Below are 19886 nucleotides of genomic sequence, written 5' to 3' on the forward strand. Positions count from 1 at the left end.
CTGCAGGCCAGTCTTAAATGTTTTATAGGCAGGGATCAAATTACAGCTTAGATAAACAGTCTGGGACCCTATACTATTAGTTACACTGTTTGCAGTATAAATAATTCTATTAATTTTAGACACCCTAGTTTTAGCTAAGTTACCCATTAGGACAGGTAAATTTGTTTTCAAGATTACAGAAGACGGAAATCTAATCCCACTCAATTAAATATGTGTTCGATTCAGTCTACGGCAGGTATGGTGCCTGCACCTTAGGTTCAACAGATTTCTACCCGCTTCCAACAGATATAGACACACAAGAGCAGCACAATGAGACATTAGAGGGATGGGAGGCCTAGTTCAAAACAGCTGGAGGACACCGTGTTAGGAAGGGTGCTCTGACTCAACCCAAGCAGCTAAGAACTGCATAACAACCCAGCGAGACAAGTTAATCTGAAAGATAGTGACTCGTTCCACACTTTTTGTTTCACGGCTAAGCAGAGAGTTGAAAAAGGTCATCTGGTCATATTTGCATTTTCTTCACAAATACAAAATACAGGAAATATTTTAAATATATAACATCATTAATAAAATGCTGAAAGTCAGCATCTAATTATCCTTGAAAAAATATTGGCTTCCTAAAAATGAAGTGTATTCAATTAAATAAGTGAATATTCTCGTTGAATGGAACCATTGCATACATAGCAAGTATTTTCACAGGCAGCATTACTGGAAGAAACAATGAATCTTTTTATTGCTACACCTTGTTAGGGAATGGTTTTCTCTGGAGACTACCACTAATGGAATTTAATGCAAACAGACCTTTAAACAGAGATGTATTGACTATACATTATGTGAACTTGTATAAAGGGGCCGTGTTAACACATTGCACAAGATATTGGAGAAATGCAATCTCCTGATTCAAATCTAGTTTTATGCCTGATACTTAAAATTTCATTCACTAGCATGAAGACTGCAATGTGAAGTTCTTCCTTTCAGAATTATTAAAAGCTTTTGCTATTACAACAGTTTCTTATCTTTTGCAAAATGATTTCTTTATTTTTTTTCGGGGGGGGGGGAATGTCCCATGATCAAAAGCAGAGTAGTTCCAGATGTGAAATATAAGTAAATATGAATGCTAACATGCACAGGAGAAAACATAATAATCCACAAAGAACATATTAAAATTTCAAAAAACAAACAAACAAAACCTACTTTTCTTGGATTTTATTATAGTAGTGCTTCTAAAACAGTGGACCAAGACCCACCAGTCAGGATTGCGCCATTTTTCAGTAGGCCTCAGTGCCATAGTCTGCTCAGTGCTTCCCCACTTGCCAGTCCCAGCCACGCCATAGCCCTTTGATTGTCCCAAGGACAGCAGCAGGGAAGCAGTATATGACTATTTTAATAACTTAAAATAAGTATTATTAGATTTTTGGGTCAGCTCACCACATCAGATGTCAAAGAAATAAGTAACTTTATGATGTTTAGAAGACATATGAAGGCAGCCCTGTTTAGCGAAGTTTTTAACGACTGATGTTTCAATGTATTTTTAACCTTCTGTTGGAAGCCGCCCAGAGTGGCTGGGGAAACCTAGCCAGATGGGCGGGGTAGAAATAATAAATTGTTGTTGTTGTTGTATAACTGAAGACAATGCATTTAAGTGCTTCAGTAAACAATGCACCACAAAGACATACTGTAGTCCAGTGTTTCCCAACCTTTTTTGGGCAAAGGCACACTTGTTTCATGAAAAAAATCTCGAGGCACACCACCATGCCAGATGGGGAAAGGTCACTTTTTACTTATGTAAAAAAAAATATAAAAATAGTAACAGCATAGAAGGTAATGGTAGATGACTGTTAGGGTCTCCCCCCAAATGCAGAATTCTATTAATATCTTCCTTAGCGAGCCGCGTTAACCCCTGTAATGCTTTCTATAGAGTAAGCATAGGGGACACTGGGGGATGTGGAACCAAGGGGGCAGTGGGCCAAAAGAGTTCGGGATCTACTGCTTTAAACAGAAATAAGAGCCAGTGGGTTCTTCCTTTTTTAAAGTATCGTTTCAGTGGGGACAGCAGTCCGGATTTCCAAAAAGCGGCGCTTTTTTGCGTCTGAGCAAAGAAGAGAGAGAGGGGAAAAAAGAGAGAGAGATTGATTTGTGGCTGCGCAAAGGGGGGAGGAGCCCAGGAGTAAAAGTAGGAAGGACGAAGGGAGGGGAAAGGAAAGTTAATAGAAGGAAAGGCGGGTGGGAGAGAAGGAGAAAGAAAGAGGGAAGGAAGGGGGGAAGAGAAGTGGAAAGGAGGGAGACCGAGGCGGGGGAGAAGCGTCTGGAGAGTTGCTCCGAAGTTTGGGGGGCCGCGGGGGTGGGCGCGCGTCCCAGGAGGCGGAGGCCAGCCCGGGCTGGGAGCCGCGCCGCGGCCCGGGGGCGGTAGGCGGACCGCGGCTCCTAGGATGTGGAAAGGGGACGGCGGCGCAGGGGGAGGAGACCCGCATGGCTAGGGCAGCGCGCAGGGGGAGGGGAGCGGGCCGGAGGCGGGTGAGGGGGGCCGCGATCCCGCGCACCGCGAACATGGCCTCCTTCCCCGCGGGCCCCGCCGAGCCCCCCGGCCGGAGGAGAGCAGAGGCAGGAGGAGGAGGATGAAGGCGCTGCCAAGGAGGCGCGCCAACTTCTGCCAACTTCGGCGCCTGCCCCGTCGCCGCAGGCTCCTCCCGGCCGAGAGCCAGAGGACGGCGGCGGAGCAGGAGGAGGAGGATCGGGTTTGGCGACGGCTGCTGCGCCCTCTCCAAGCGCGGGGCTGGCCTCCGCCACGCCCGATCCTCCGCGCTCGCCGCGCTTCTCGGCGGAGCAGGTCTCGTGCGGGTGCGAGGCGCTGCTGCAGGCGGGCGACCCCGGCCGGCTGGGCCGCTTCCTGGGCTCGCTGCCGCCCGACGCCGAGGCGCCGTGCCTGGAGGCGCAGGCGGGCGAGAGCCTGGCCAAGGCACGCGCGCTGCTGGCCTTCCAGCGCGGCGACTTCGCCGAGCTCTACCGCCTGGTGCAGAGCCGGCGATGGGATGTGGGAGGGAGCTCGCTCGCCGCCCCGCGTGTGCCTATGTGGGGCACGTTACAGCCCCGTGACGTCAGCGCCACGCAGGCAGCCAGGCAGGCAGACGGCGAGAGCCCCGCGCTGGGCGGCCTCTCCTCGCCGCCGCCCCGCCTCTCGCCGCCCGACTCACCCGCCTCCCTCCCACGGCACACCAGGCAACGTCTCGCGGCACACTAGTGTGCCGCGGAACACCGGTTGGGAAACACTGCTGTAGTCTATTCCGCATATAATGATAAACTGTGGTTTAACTGTATGGGAATGAGCAGCAGAATGAACTTCATGTTTTCATGGGTTAGGGTTACTGCAGCCAGGAGGAGAATCAGAAGCATTCACTTCCTGTTTTAAACTAAACGGATTTTGTCATTTTGTCTGAACAGGGAGAACTTGGGTTAGTTTAGGCTCTGGTTTGTTAACAAATCAGGATCATAAACCACAATACTGATTTGTTTCAAGAAGCCAAATTTCCACAAACCAGGGCTACCATAACTACTTCCTGGAAGTGGCTCTCGAGGAAGGAATGGAATCAATGAAGTACAGTGCCCCAACTGTAACTTTCCCAAGACACTCCAGAAGGACTCTGTGGTCAAGCAGAGAAAGGTGGACCACACTCCCTTTATTTCTCTCCAAAGAAATGTCATCAACCACAGCAACAAAGTTAGTTTAATGCCAAGGCCAGGCCTGGAGCAAGACTGGAATGGATCCAAGTAATTAATAATCACTAGACGTCTTGTCTATGGTTTTTAGCTGTCAACTGAAGACCATTTTTATTCACCCAGGCTTTTGAATTGTGTTTCTAATTGTGCTTTAAACTTCTTATTGTGTGTCTGCTCCAAGAAAAGGCACGTGTTTTAAGAGGTTTGTCCTAAGCAGGTCCCAGTAACTGTGGGAGGAGATGGGAGGAGCAAAGCAAAATAGGCAGAAAGAAATAGTGGATATGATGAATAAAGGTTTCTGTATGAATCATTAAATATATATTTCTTATGCATAACAGGGTAGATGCAAAAAATAGTGCAGGGGAATTTCACTAAGTTCTGTTTAAGAACCAATGGTCAAACAAATTGAGAAGTTGTCTTTATCGCTCATAATACATTACAAGTAAGTTGATGGAGGGTGGATTTTGAAAAACACTGGTATGGAAGACACTCATACATATGTGAAATGTATTCCAGAACTCAGGCAGCACCAGACTTTTAAATATGGAACTGTTAATATGGGACTTTGCATTAATTTGAATTTATAGCTGAAAAGCATTATTAGCACAGAACTAAGATTTACTATGCCAGCAAATAGACTCTTAAGAGGGTATGTACCTAGTGCTAAATAAATAGAATCACAAATCACCATGTTATGACAGAACAGTAAAACAAGCACACACAAAACATAACTGGCACATATTTTTAATTACTGGGGGACAACTCTCATACTCAACATCATCCCCAAGGCCAATAATTATTGAGTACCATTTCCAGAGACACCTAATGAAAAGATGTAGAAGACAGAATTATTCTCACCATTCAACAAAAAGTACTTATTTTCATGCTTCTTCTGCTATTCTCCCTCCCTACATTTTACTGTAAAAACACCCGCCTTTCCCCCATTAAAACAGAGCCAAAGAGAAATTTATCAGTAGCAATTTGCACTTGACTGACTGTGATGCAATTATGTTGACTTTTAAGTATCTGCTTTGAAAGCATGTGCTTGGAGGACTACAATCCGGTTCCACTAACCAGAGAGATAAGAGCCACTTTCAGCAATGTGGTCAAATTAGTGCTGTATTATGTAGGCTGCCACATAATGCTAGGTGCTCCTCTCAGGCTAGGTTTAAGGTCACTCCTGCTAGCTTCAAATGCCTAAATAATAAATTAAGTCTTGCTGTGTTGCTTCTATGAAGGTGTGTAATTAAAGCACCACACTGTTATTAAGTGTCTTGCAAGCTATCAGCTAATGTTTGTTTCTATTATGAACACACACAGGGGTGGCTGTTAAATGGCCAGGAACATGTTTCCATAGTCCCAGAAACAACCAGAACAATACTCTCTTTCCTGCCCCCTGCAACAAATCTTTTCAACTGAAAACACACTTATTTGACAACGGATTAAAAGACAACAATGTTGTAAGGGCAGATGGGGAGCAGGGGGAGGATCAGAGCAAGAAACTGTTCTGTTTCCCAACTCCATTGATAGGGCACCTTTTAAAGAGAGTTCCCAAATTCAGGAAGATATCATTAGGGCTTCCATACACCTGGAATTTCCAGGACATAGCCAGGATTTGTCTGCCAAAAATGACATCTAGGAGATATGTGTGTGTATATTTATATCCGCCCTATACCCGGAGGTCTCAGGGCAGTTCACAGAACAAGATCAACATAAAAACCACAATATATATAATCAAAAGAAAAACAACAACACAATGCCCCCCACCCCGCCCGCAAAAGGGCATAGGATGTCAATCAGATCAACCAAAGGCTTGGTAGAAAAGAAATGTTTTTGCCTGGCGCCTAAAGGTGTATCATGAAGGCACCAAGCGAACTTCTCTGGGGAGAGCATTTCACAGATGGGGAGCCACTGCAGAGAAGGCTTGTTCTCGTGTTCCAGACCTCTCAAAGAGAAGGCACATGAAAAAGGGCCTCAGAAGATGACCTCAGGGTCCGGGCAGGTTCATATGGAAAGAGGCAGTCCTTGAAGTATTGTGATCCTGAGCTGTTTAAGGCTTTATAGGTCAAAACCAGCACTTTGAATTGGGCCCGGAAACTAATTGGTAGCCAGTGCTGTCGGACCAGAATTGGTATAATAAGCTCAAACCATATTGCTCTGGTGAGCAACCTGGCCGCTGAATTCTGCACTAGCTGAAGTTTATGAACCATCTTCAGAGGCAGCCCTACATATAACGCATTGCAGTAATCTCACCTTGAGGTTACCAGAGCATGGACAACAGTAGTTAGGCTATCCCTGTCCAGATAGGGGCGTAGCTGGGCCACCAGCCAAAGCTGATGGAAGGCACCCTGTGCCACCTGAGTCTCAAGCGACAGCAAAGGATCCAGGAGTACCCCCAAGCTACGAACCTGCTCTTTCAGGGGAAGTGTAACCCCATCATTTTGAAACCTGTTAAAATGTCCATGAAAACCCGGGCGTATGGCAGCTCATATCGGAAGCAAAAAAACTTATTTTTTTATGGAGATTTTTTATGTCCGGATTTTCACTTCTTGAAATATGGCAACCCTAATATCATGGCCCTAGACTTTCTTCATTTCAGACCTTGGAATAGACCTAGTATTTGGCCCTTGTTCTGCTTTTAGAAAAAGTCATATAACTGTACCTGCGCTTCAAACCTCTGTTCATGAAGCAAAACAAATAAACAAAAACCCTTGCATCTGAACTTAGCTCTGATTGTCCAGGAAAAGGGGCATTAATTGAAAAAGGACCAAATATGTGAGGCTCCTTATTTTAGAGGAAAATACTGATACTAAGAAGAGGCATGATGGACCAGTATAATGTTATGAATGGTAAAAAGCAAGGACTAGGGGTGATAGGAGAGCCACATGTTCCACATCATTGGCATAAAGAGAGTTAGTGAAGACAAACATTCCTATGATAAGACTTGGAACTCTGGTAAGACTAGAGATCATCCACAACAGCAGATTAACAACAGGCAAAAAGGAAGTAATTTTCAAAGCATAATTATCTTGTGAAATTTATTAACATAAGATTTGGCAACTGTCACAATTTTATAAACCTTTAAAAGCAATTAGACAAATTAATAGATAGATTTCTATTATTAGCGGCAATTAGCCATGATAGCTAAATAAAGCTTTGTGAGCACTGGCAGCATGCCTCTGATTCATGGATGCTGAAAGCAAGTAACAGAAGATGGCTTACATGCTGCCCACATCCCACCCCACATCCATTGTTTGTGCATTTCTGAAAGGCCTCCAGCTCCCCACTGCTGGAATTCAATAATGTGGATTAGATGGATTTGCTCCAGCAAGGTGATTCTAATAAAGTATTTTCAATTCACATGATCACAGCAAAAACAGAAGCATTTGGATGTTAATTTGTAGCATTTCTCTTACCTGTGACTGTGGATGAGTGCATTGAAAGCCAAACCATCACACCAGCTACTGGTGAAATTAACAACATTGACCTGCGGATAATTCTGAGTTGATTGACGGACCCAGCTCAGCAAGATCTTTTCACTGTTTGTCTGTTGCAGTCCAGCCATGATGTTTTTCATTACATCTTTGACCTGTGTTGGAAGACAGAATTTTTATCAGTAGCCAAGTTTATTTATCAAAGGCAACTCCCCCCCCCCCCACGTCAAACTTGAGTTTCTTTTACTTAACTCTTAAGTGCTTGAATACTCAGCACAGTGATCCGAAACATAAAAAAACACACAGGAGGATACTGAAGAAGCACTGGTTGTATAGAAATAAAAGGGGGTTTTTATATAAAAAGAAGAAAGGATCATTGCTCTTCCTACTGTCACTTTCTCCTTTCTTTAAATATGCAAGAGGATAAGCACGGTGCACTGGGGCAAATCAACCTAACTTTGACTTCTGCACTATTAGCAACATTTATTTTTAATTTGCAGTCAGGGCCGGATTTAGGTTTGATGAGGCCCTAAGCTACTGAAGGTAATGGGGCCTTTTATACGTCCAGCTGTCCTTTGTCAACAACAAACTGTCGCTGGTTTTTGTGTGTGTGTGTGTTGAATATATGCTATATGGTAATTTATGGACCTAATAGGTTTCTAAAGCCATTTGCACATAAGTAAAATATGTATTTTATTGAAGTAATTGTTGAACTGAAATGCAATTAAGAAGAAGTATATTAATAGTAACTTTATAATGGGATCAAAATAAATAAATTATGTATTACATGAAATCAATCAGTAGGCATAAGACTCATACCCTTAGTCTGTGCTGCGCGATCACCAGTCTATAAGCACTCTTTAATATTAGGTAACAGGTACAACAGCTTGACCTACATTCAACTGTGTTGCACTGCAGTTTGCAGCTGCATGCTACATCTTGCCATGCAACCAGTCCATGCAGAATGTAGGCACCCTATATATAGAAATGAACAAACCAGTGATATTTTAGGGAGCAGGCTAGCTGGCGGGGCCCATTACTTACATCATAGGAGTCTACACAACACAAAATAAAACAAAACACTGTTGCTGTATGTAGGTTTGATTTTATTTGTTTTTAATCTTATATTTTGGAAATGTACATCCAGGTTTTTTTCCTTTAATTTTTTTGGGGGCCCCCAAGAGAGTGGGGCCCTAAGCTATAGCTTGTTTAGCTTATATGTAAATCCGGCACTGTTTGCAGTACCTAAAGAGGCCAAGAATTTCCACTGAAAATTTGCTGAACTGTGCCATCATGAAAGAAAACAAACACAGGCTACACATTTAATGTACGTCACTGAAACCAAACCCTCGGAAGGGACGCCATTCCAGAGATGGGTTGCCACCAGAGAGAAGGCTCTATCCCACACTACTGCCCCCTGTACTCTGGGTTGTAGCTCAGAGGGTGAACATCTGCTTTACATTCAGAAGGTCAAAAGCTCAGTTACTGGCATCTCCAGGTAGGAGCTGTGGGAGACTCTTGCCTGAAACTGTAGAGAGCTGCTGCCAGTCTGTGTAGACAATACTGAGCTAGATGGACCAATAGTCTGACTCAGTATAAGGCAGCTTCCTACTTCACCTGGTGATGGGGAGATTAGAAGGGCTGTTTTGGGTTGTCTTAATGCAGGGGGCAGTCAACATGGAGAGGGGTGTTCCTTCTTACATTTGGGCTCAAATAGTTTAGAGCTTTATACATCAGTACACTGAACTGGACTTAGAAATGTATTTTGCAGTATTCTGAATATTAAATTGTCTGGTATTGCAATGAAATGACTGTGTAATGCTTTGAAAGGACACTGACCTCCTTGACTTTTCTCAAATACTCAACCTGGACACTAAAATTAAGTAGAGAACAGTCTCCTTGTTTCCTCTCTCTATCACTCATTGAAACATTAGGATGGATTCAAAACTGAACACCACCTGAAATACACAAAGTAGATATACCCCTTGATTATTAGGGATATATCCAAAAAATGTTCTGTGAATGACTGACTCACCTGCCAGTGGAGAATTATACTCCAGATCAATCCAAGAGTCAGTTTATGATTGCCATCCACAATATCTGTGCTGCCGATATTCACCAGATCTACCTGTCAGAGCAAAGAAAGGAAAGCAAACTTAGATAAAATTATGTATAAAATGCAAAAACAATGAACATTAAAATAGAAGTTAAATGAGTTTACATTCCCAGAGTAATGGGCAAAAGAAACAGCTGCTGAATAAAACATAAGCAAACCTGTTAAAACCTACGGATTTGATAAATACATCAAATTAGGGCTATGTGGTTTTGTTTGCATATTTTCTACTATTTAGCTTTTAGTGGCAAGTAAACAATCCAGAGCATATTTCATAACCTGATCAAATAATTATCTGTCATAAAACAAATAGTACCAGGTATTTTAGGAAATTGCACTTAGCAAGGATGCAATTATTATATCACAAAATAAACATATGTTGCAATAATTAAAAACAAAAAGTAATGCATATGACAACAGAAAATAATATTTATGGGAATCCAGCAACTTCATCAGCAATTAACATAGGCTCATTTCTTTCTCTGCCTTGTAAAGTTTTCTTAGATGCTTCCCATTCAGCTTTCAAATAGGAGAAGCTAACAGAGACATACCTGTACTAGACTGAGGAATCAACTACTCAAAGTAACCAACTTGGTTTCATTTGTCATTCCTTTTATAAGGAAAATTCATTCCCAGGTCCAAAACCGCACACATTTCAGGTGAATTACAAGTAATGATAGAAATAAACCAACACCGTAAATGACAAAATCTAGCTATTGATCTATACTGCTATATAAGTGAGTACCCCTTAGCATACTCTTGAGAGTCCCATGGACTGCAAGAAGATCAAATGTATCCATTCTTAAGGAAATCAGCCCTGAGTGCTCACTGGAAGGACAGATCCTGAAGCTCAGGCTCCAATACTTTGGCCACCTCATAGAAGACTCCCTGGAAAAGACCCTGATGATGGGAAAGATTGAGGGCACAAGAAGAAGGGGACGACAGAGGATGAGCCAAGTGAGGATTCCCAGGTAAGATCCTCCCTCTATTGTGTGGGCAGGTAATCCCTCCCCTACCTGGCCTGGTCTCCTTGGCAACGCTTCCCCCAGGTGGGATTGGACAACTGACTGAGGTAGGCAGAGACCTCCAGGTATCCCACCTGAGGGAAGGCAAAGCCAAGCCTATGCTGTTGGGGCCGCTCCAGATCTAGGGGCTGCACGCGTCCACGCAAAGGGCGCCCCCGTTTTAAGCGGGGAGGGGTCATTACTAGTAGTTTTATTCTGGAGATTAATTCTTGTATGTTCTTATATGTTCTGGAGATTAATTCTTATATGTTCACCAGTACTGACTGATATTTCAGCAAATTATTTCATCTGAGAGGGAGAACACATTCTATGGCTTTTAGAGGCACTGCACGTTTACACATGGAAAGCAAGGCTTAGGAGATAATGAGTTGGAACCAGACTTGCTCCTGCATGAACCTCCTTCCATTTCCCACCTGGAACTGAATTTCAATAGAGCCTTACCGCCAGAGGAAGGCAGCAAGGCAGCAATTTTAACCGATTCTTCCTTCCCTCTGCAGTTCCCACCCACCATGCTATCAACCATGTTGTTTTCAAGGCTCTTCCAACACCACCATAGAAGCTTCTCAAGAGGCACAAGTGGCTGCAGGAGGAAAGAAGACTTGTCACTACCAGCACCAGCAAAACACATTTGAACGCAAGTCAGGATCCAACCAAGCGGCTTCTTCAAGGCTATTTATTGAAATAATGTCTGATGTGGGATTAGCACTCTGATCTCCTGCATCCCATGAGATTATATTGGATCTTATTTATTGTAAAGCATACTCCAGAAGCAAATTTTCATATCTGTTTATTGAGTTCTCCTCAACTCTCTATGTGAGTTATGAATCCTTGTAAATATTTACTTACATTGTTTTTCTGAAGGACTTGTAGTGCTTTGTTGACGTTGTTCAAGGCATGAACTCTTGTGGAGCCCCTTTCTTTACCCTGTGAATATGCATAGTGAGAAACAAGGAAATATTATATATTAAAATAAAAAATAATGTCTCACAGACACAAACAGCACAGAAGAGCCTAAAATACCAAAGAATGTCAATCCTTACTTCAGTAGTATATTTTTCTATGGCATTTTACAATGGCCCTGCTGAATGAGGGCAACAGTGCGACAAATTCAGATCGTTTTAATTATAACAGATATTCTTTAGAAAAGGCCAGTTGAGGACTGCTACCAGGGAACAGCATTAAACATACATGATATTCTCCAAGTATATATTTGAAGTTTGCCATATTAACAATATATGAGCATTCTTATGTGAAAAAAATGAACACAATAAAAATGGGTGGTGGCTGAAAGAAAAGAGAGTGATGGATTACTAATAGTCCCAGTTAACCCTTTTATTGTAGACTCTGTCACAGTGCTAGTAATTTCACATTCACGACAAGATTTAAAATGTCAGGAGCTGTGACACTGCATAAAATATATATTTCTACAACTTTTATTATAAAATCTAGTTTTGAAATTTAGAGTTATAACATTCAGCTACTATCCCTGCTTCATCTTTGATCTGAAATGGGGAAGAATGCCTTCCATCATTTTAACTGAAGGAAGCCTACAGTTAATGGCAATTATATTTTAATAACATTCTTGCCTAGCAAAACATGCAAGCTTCCCACTATCTGTTCTCAGTCTGCTGAGGGAAAAAGAAGCAACTAGATTAAAAAAGAAGAAGTTATGTATAAAGATGCAGTGGACCATGCTAACAACTAACCTATTGATTTATAGATTTATACACCACACAGCAAACAAATGACCCTATCCAAGCAAGTGCTTGTGTGAGGATGTTTGGTTGCACCAAGGAACTTTTCCTTCTGAGGGATTCTCCCCAACCCTCTGGGGCAGATTTAAACGGTGTGCAGGGGAAGTGCAGAGAGAGGAGAGAGAGGTGATGTTGCACTGTGCAAGCAGAAAGCATTGCACCAGCAGAGACTCAATGCATCTAGGCAGTGAATTTGACACATTCATAAAACAGCATGAAATACTTCATCAACTTCTGGACAGTGAAACACAACAACCAATGACTGAGCTGTACATCAGAAAAGGTCTATGTAAGCCGAAGAGTCTAAAAGAAAGTACTGATGGTGCTTGCCTAATAATATTAACAGGCAAGGAGCTCCACAGCTTAAACACAACACAGTAACTGTTATATGTCTTGTAGAAGCAAAGCAAACATCATGTGGCACCCTTAAAAGTATCTCTCATGCTTATAATAGTGGTAATAGCTTCTAACTATTACTGTTGTGCCCCAGAGTGGCTAGGGCAACCCAGTCAGATGGGCAAGGTATAAATATCACCCTCATGCATTTATGTGTACAATTTGAATTACTAAGGAGGTAGAGAAATAGTTTGGAGACAGTCTAAGGCTTGAATTCAAAGCTGTGGTTCTTCCTAAGTGCTCCTTATTCAAATTTCTCCCCAGATCTTTGAGGGCTCAGTAATTTGAGGTTGTTTCTGAACTGCAACTGATATATTCAGAAACTTCCAGTACCCTATTTTGTTTCAAAACTATTTGCATGAACAAACACAGCTTGTTGCTGTTTTTGGTTAATTCACCATCTTCCCCTCCCATTTTTGTCTGGGTATTTGACTAGCAAGGTCTGGTGGGGGAGGGCAAATAAGAGTTGCTGTTTTAAGAAACTCTTCCCCACAAAACCCCAAATTCACTACTTTATATTGTACACAATACAGTCATACTACTTTATTAGGTGCTCAGCCTAACATGTTCCAGTCCTATGGTTCAATTCACGTTCTTATAATCAGTAAAATTTCAAAGTGCTTCATAAAGAGAAAATGGGATTTTCAAGGACCAGAGATCTATGAATATTAATTTCACAATATAATTCATGCACTCTAAAAGTCAAATCCAGTTACAACCATAGTGGGTATGTCATAAATATGATTGCTGGACTACTTCTGGCTGAAAACATGTATACATACAAGCTTTTGGCCCGTAAGACCTTCCAGGAGCTCCAGGAGCCTTCGTCCATCTTGGAAATCATTGAAGAGATCTTCTATAGGGTATGTACCAAACTACAATAAAATAAAGTAAAGGTTGTTTTATAATGGAGCATTGTGAATTGCATGCTAAGCTTCTTAATATCCTATTTGTTGGTCAGAGGAAAAGCAAAAAAGATAACCCTTTACAACCTAGGCATTCTTCTTAACTTGAAGATTCTTTTTTAATGAAATGCTTTATTTTGTTACTAAGAGTTTGTACAATCCAGAAAGCCGGAGTCAGTTAATTTGAATGGGGTTGGGTGCAGTAAAAGCAGGAAGACTATAGAAGGCAATAACATTCATGTCCCACTCTTTATCCAATGAATTTGGAGTGGCTTGCTGATGGCTCCCAGGCCTCCTATCCACCTCAGTAGCTGTACTTTATGTCTCTTCTGACCCTTCTCTAACCAAGAACTTTAATCTGTAATGATTACAGCAATAAAGTCATGTTTTTAGCAGCCTCTTGGCTAGCTCTGAATATATCCTAATGGGGCCAGTTCCAGAGGAGACAAGGCCCAATACAAAGTCTTGCTTCCATTGTCTATTTCACCATGGACATGTGCCACAGGCCCAGATATTTGTGTGCATGCGTGCGTTTTTCTTCAATAAAAAAATAAAATCAAGTAGCAGCTATGAGGAAAAGAAGGTGGTTGCTGCAAACCAAACTCAGAGGTCACAGTGAATAGTAGAGAACAGGGAAGGCCTCAGCCATTTCTCTACTGAAATCAGGCACTCCTGAAGTAGCATGTCTGTAACAAAAATTGCTTTCATAGTTTTGCAACATGCACATTTATATAATATTATAAAGCTGTAAAAGTAGTCTTCTTTCAGTCTTCCATTAAGACGTCTTATTTTTTAAAAAATAAAATGTATAATTAAAATTGATCCCAGACAAAACTACACAATAATATGGGAGGTTAACTACAGAGAGGAGATAAAAACACAGCATGGAAGTATCTTCAGCAAGACATTTTAATTACAAGTGTGTTACAAGTAAATCTTTAAAGAAATGATTTTGAGGAGATTGAAAGGCAACCTTCTATTAATCATCAACTAAATATTACATAAGGTTCCCTATGCTGCTGCCACACATTCTAACCTGAAGAAGAGCATGCCATTTGTCTGGCAGGGAGGTAATTAAGCCGCCTTTCTGAAACGGATTGAATGTCTTCAGTGGATCGACATTGCAATAAGTCTTTAGAAACAAAGGATTTGAAGAGACAGCAAAGAAATATGTTGCATTTCCAAGGTCACTGGAAAAGTGTGCATTAAGAAGTGAGAAGCTTTTGGAAGAACAAACATATATTGAAATGCCATTTTGAACTCCTGATGCGTACAATATCACCTTTATTTGCAATTGCCTTCAAAAAGATAGACAGAATTATATTTTTCATTCTGTACTTGGTAAAATAAATATTCAGTTTAATTTAGCATTTAAAATGTTGGTTAAATAATATAGATGGCACTTTAAAATCGGCTATAACAGCAGTGATATTTTATGCCACCATATGAAAGTTTCTAAAACATCCCTACAGTCTGCACCCCTCCCAGTCTGGTTGTGATTTTCTTTGATTTTCTACCTTAATATACTAGGTAGGGTGTTGATGGTTCAGGAGAGGGCACTGAAGAGAAGCCCTTAGGACCTTGCCATATCCTAATGATCTCAAGAACAACCCTCCTGAGCTTAGAGCAGAGCTTTCCAAACTGTGTGTCATGACACTGTAGCGTCTTGGCTGCAGTGTGTAGGTGTGTTGCGCGAACGTTCCCCAAGCTCCTCCCGGGGCTGGAAAGTGGTTACTTTAACCCCCAGTTTGCTAGTAAAACTGAATTACCATGTTGCGAAATGATGCATGTCTAAAAAGTGTGCCACCAACATGAAAAGTTTGGAAAGCTCTGGCTTAGAGCCTTATTCAGCTCTGACGTATGTGTATACATAAAGGAGCGTCTCCACCCCCATCGTTCAGCCTAGACACTGATCCAACTCCGAGGGCCTTCTTGCGGTTCACTTGTTGCAAGAAGTGAAGTTATAGGGAACCAGACAGAGAGCCTTCTTGGTAGTTGCGTCCGCCCTGTGGAACGTCCTCCCTTTAGATGTCAAAGAAATAGACATATCTGATTTTTAGAAGACATCTGAAGGCAGCTCTGTATGAAGAAGTTTGTCATGTTTGAGGTTTTTTTGTGCTTTACTTGTTGTTACTTTGTTTCAGAGAGTTCCAAACTATGCTCCAAAAGTGAATTGGCATAATGGAATTATTTGTGTTGGTTCTGCCATCATAAATAATGCCAGAGATGAACTCAAACGGGACCAGCAAATTTGGTTCTGAATGTAGAAAACTACCTCCTACTGAGTCAGACCAGTGATCTACTCATCCACGTCTTTCCCAGCCTTGCACTAGAAATCCTTTACCTAGTGGTTCCAGGGATTGAACCTGGAAGCTTTCAAATGCAAAGCACATAATGCCTACTATATCTCCTCCTCCAGCTTTCTTTTTGTAGCATGTTTTCAGCCTTGAATATAACATGACTTGGATAGTGGAAGTAGGAAACAATACCAAATCAGACTAAGACAGACAGAGAAAGATTTAATGGTAAGGTAAGAGAAGACTCAAATGAAGGAAGAAATTGATGTGTGAAACACACTTACAAAGAACCTCAAATATATCAAGGAAAGCCTTTGAAATAAGTTCCTCTCTCCTGGCTCAAGCTCCTTGATTTAAAAGCGAACACAGGGGCTTCAGTATCCCACTGCAATAATGTAAACACTGCTGTGTAATACCATCTCCTTTCTACTGAATAAAGGTCAAATCACAGACACTTTTGTTGCTTTCACTGATGTGGCTGGTGGCTGCGATTACTAATCTTTACATGATAGAGAGGGTGGGTGGGAATTACCAAAAGGCTTTAAAAAGAAGAAAAAGGCAGCTGAAAAGATGCAACAAACAGGGGAGATAAGATGTCAGATAGAAGTTAAATTAAACCTTTCGCTCTTCTGCAGATTGAAGGAAATGTGAACTCTACCTAGAGAACCCAAAGGAAAATGTTTTAATTCACAAAGGAACTTGCCAATTCCCCACAAGGCAATAAATATGGCTTTTCCTAGCATTTCTAAGGTCAGGTCACACATAGATGCATAAAGTTAAAACCACTTCTTACTGAAAAAAATTTGGATTGAAAACCTTGCTAAAAAAAGAAAATGTTCATATATAATGATAAGCCATAGTTCTTCGCTTAATAAATCATACTGTGTAAACAAACCATGGAGGGGATAGCTTAATGTTACGTCCAAACGAAAGATCATAGTTTGTTCTGCCCTAACTTCACACTTGCTATCTAGTCTTAAACCATGGTTTGTTGTTGGTTTATGGACCAGGGAGCAGAAAATCATGATCCTGGATTTGGACATCACACTAAACGATCGTTTGTTTACCTGCTAACACCAGAGGAGCAGCAAAGTAGGAACAATGAAGCAAATTATGGTTTATTAAGACTTAGCTTACTGTCACATGCAAATACTCAAATGCCTTCCCTCTTTCAAGTCTTTAATTCTCTTTCTCTGAATCTCCTCAGCGTTCCATCACTTAACTCAAAGAGAACTATTTAGGTCCCTACTGAAACTCCTACTTACAAAAAAGGGCTGTGCTTTGGACATCCAGCAGGAAGCTACACTTTACAAGGTTACGGACAGTTCTTTTATCAGTTTTTATCATGTCCATAGTAGAATCATAATCATAATAAAAAACCCAAAGTGACCACACGCCTTACATCTCTGGTACACACAAGCTCTGGAAGTAATTAACTTTCCTCCATTTTTGAGGACTCCTTCACACAGCCATTTTCCCATGGCACTATTCCATATTGAAGTGGTGCATGTGTGAGAGACAACACCACAACCATGTGAGTGAAGCCCACAGTATGGGTCTTCCTCATCTGGTTGCTATTCTTCCTTCCCAGTGGGATGTCAGACAGACGGGAAAGTCCCAGGTATTTACATAGATATGGGAGCTCATTCCATAGGCATGGAGCTACCATCTACCACAAACCACACCGGGTGTTGAAACCACCAGAAGCATCTCAATGCAGGTGATGGCTAAAATTACAACACAGAAGGCATCGGTGAGATGTTACCTTCCTCTCTCTGCACTTCTATTATGTTGAGAGCTTAGGTAGAGGGGTGTGTGTGTGTGTGTGTGTGTGTGTGTGTGTGTTTTAAGAAGATCTGAATTTAAAAAGGTTGATAGACTTTCAGCTAATCAAGCAGACATTTTCATTAGGGGTTCATTGAAATTCATGCCTAGAACTTAAGAAGAACATTACATTATGTTGAGCTGAACAGAGGTTTTCAGTCAGATTTAATAAAAAGGAGATTGCAGACATGTCTGTGGTATATGCTTTTACCATATGATAATTTTTTTCTAATGGGGTGGGAATTGTTCACCACCACTGTCAAATAAATAGTGTTCTATTGAATAATTTAAAGGTTTTTTTTACTGTACATAAGAGAATTGGAAAGTTGCTGACATAATATATATTTCATAAGACCTTTTACAGAAAGCTAGATTGCAATATAAATGCATTTTCTAAGTGTTTCTACTTTCCAGAAGTAACAGGGGCAAATAGCTAGTTCCAGAAAGTCATACTTACAATTTCGTCTACAATATTTTCAAAAAGCAGCAGTTTATTTGTAACATATACTACGAGAGAGATGACTTCGTTTTCCTGTATAAACTCTTTTGACTTGAGTAACACCGTGAATGAATATTAATTTGCTGAAGATAGGACTTCTGGATTCCTTACCCTGACCATTAAGTCCAGTCGTGATCGACTCTGAGGTTGCAGTGCTCATCTCGCTTTATCGGCCAAGGGAGCCGGCGTACAGCCAGCATCATGTGCGGTACAGCCAGCGGTCATGTGGCCAGCATGACTAAGCTGCTTCTGGAGAACCAGAGCAGCGCACGGAAACGCCGTTTACCTTCCCGCCGGAGCGGTACCTAATTATCTACTTGAAATTTGATGTGCTTTTGAACTGCTAGGTTGGCAGGAGCAGGGACCGAGCAACGGGAGCTCACCCCGTCGCAAGGATTCAAATCGCCGACGTTCTGATCGGCAAGTCCTAGGCTCTGTGGTTTAACCCACAGCGCCACCCGCTTCCCACAGAGAATACTTTTTATCCCATTCATACTAGTCCAATACTAAAAAATGTCCTCTGATAACTGTGTTTTATTTCCTGAGACAGACGGATGCCAGCAACATGTATCAGCACATCTCCCTTAAAGGAGCTGAAGTGATAACCAACCTCTCTCTTTTGTGTAATGTTAGGTACTGTTGACTACACCTCTTTATGCTGTTAAAACATTCTAAAAACTCATATGCATTATAAGATAGTGGAATATGAAACATCTTCTTTTTTTCCTAAGCAATCAGGTTAAAGTCCCGTTATGCTAGTGGAAATCCTTGCATAGGTTTCTGCTTATGCAACTATTTAGCTGAATAGAGACCAATATATTTATCTTCTCTCCTCCCATTTTTCAAAGTTGTTCTGAATATGTAAATGAATTATTTTCCTCCATTGTGGAATTAATTTTCTTGCCCTGAAATTAAAGTATAACTGGTCATGTTCATCTCAATGCCTGTTACTATTCAATTAAGCAGCTGAAGTTAAAAGGTTAAATTGATTCTGTTTAGTATAATTAAAAAAATTATTCAATCAAATGCATTCCTTTTAATTAGACAATCTATCTTAATAGCATATCTAATACCATTGTACTAGAATAAAATCTTATTACAAATGAGCTTTTCTAGTTTCAGTGTTTTCCATTTTTAATAAGAAGGAAATTAGATTAAGAGCAGACAACTTCTAAAACATGATATTGCTATCAGTTCAGCAGTCTTGATTATGGAGAATAGGCATGAGCCTATCAACTAATGGGGGCAAGGGCAGGGACTGAAGAAAAGAAGGCAAATGTCCCTTGATGGATGGAAGTCTGTAAAAATCTAGTCATGTACTTATACATATACCAGTAACACAACTATGGATGAAAGGTTTACATGATTTCTTTGGATATAATTGTCATAGATGACAATTATTTGTTCTGGATTTCAGTCAGGCCGATCATATGATACCATTATTGTACAGAGTGATTAGATGACATCCTTTTTCTACACACTGAATTGCTTTATAGTGAGTTGTTCTCATAAAAGTTATCCAGAACGAGACGCTTTAAAAATAAAATAAAAATGGCAGGCTCAGTATGAGCTTCATATCAGAGGGTTGTTGTTTTTAAAGAAAACTATTTGATTTGAGAAAGGCAGGGATCTAGGAGATACTTAGTGTACCCGTGAGATTTCTTTTTTATGTTCCTTTGAGCAACAGACCTTTGGGCCATCTTACAAACTGCTTAGGAAACTCACCTCAGAATAAGATTAACAGCACAAATCCTGTATGTGCCTACTTAGGAGGAAGTCTTGTAGAGTTCAGTTAGAATAACTTCCAAGGTAGCAGACTCCAAAGCTATTTGCCACAGAGGACAGTAAAAATGACAGATGCTTGAGAAACACATGTTCAAAGTTCTCATGGAACTAGTTAGATGGTTCTTTGGGTGTTGGACACG

At 41.1% G+C, this 19886-nt stretch overlaps 1 protein-coding gene and 1 long non-coding RNA gene across 12 annotated transcripts in view; one reads left to right on the top strand and one right to left on the bottom strand.

Moving 5' to 3' along the window:
* The window catches only part of DMD (dystrophin), a 1007479-nt gene that overhangs the window by 670751 nt on the left and 316842 nt on the right, over window positions 1-19886 (bottom strand). For all 10 annotated transcript variants that reach the window (XM_081908923.1, XM_081908930.1, XM_081908919.1 and 7 more), the window contains exons 3-6: window positions 13219-13311; window positions 11133-11210; window positions 9184-9276; window positions 7131-7303 (exon numbers count right to left, since the gene is read on the bottom strand). In XM_081908923.1, coding sequence (XP_081765049.1) covers window positions 7131-7303; window positions 9184-9276; window positions 11133-11210; window positions 13219-13311 — 437 coding nt within the window. The remainder of the gene's footprint in view (window positions 1-7130; window positions 7304-9183; window positions 9277-11132; window positions 11211-13218; window positions 13312-19886) is intronic.
* LOC309368725 lies at window positions 13232-18923 on the top strand. Of its 2 annotated transcripts, none has more exons than XR_014167908.1 (3): window positions 13232-13299; window positions 16846-16952; window positions 18512-18923. It is a non-coding gene; the product is annotated as an uncharacterized lncRNA (long non-coding RNA). The 2 variants fall into 2 exon arrangements; XR_014167909.1 differs by lacking the exon at window positions 18512-18923 and adding an exon at window positions 17490-17580 and having other exon boundaries at window positions 16846-17453.

This window comes from Podarcis melisellensis (assembly GCF_964234715.1).
Source record: "Podarcis melisellensis genome assembly, chromosome: 4".
Classification (NCBI taxonomy): Eukaryota; Metazoa; Chordata; class Lepidosauria; order Squamata; family Lacertidae; genus Podarcis; species Podarcis melisellensis.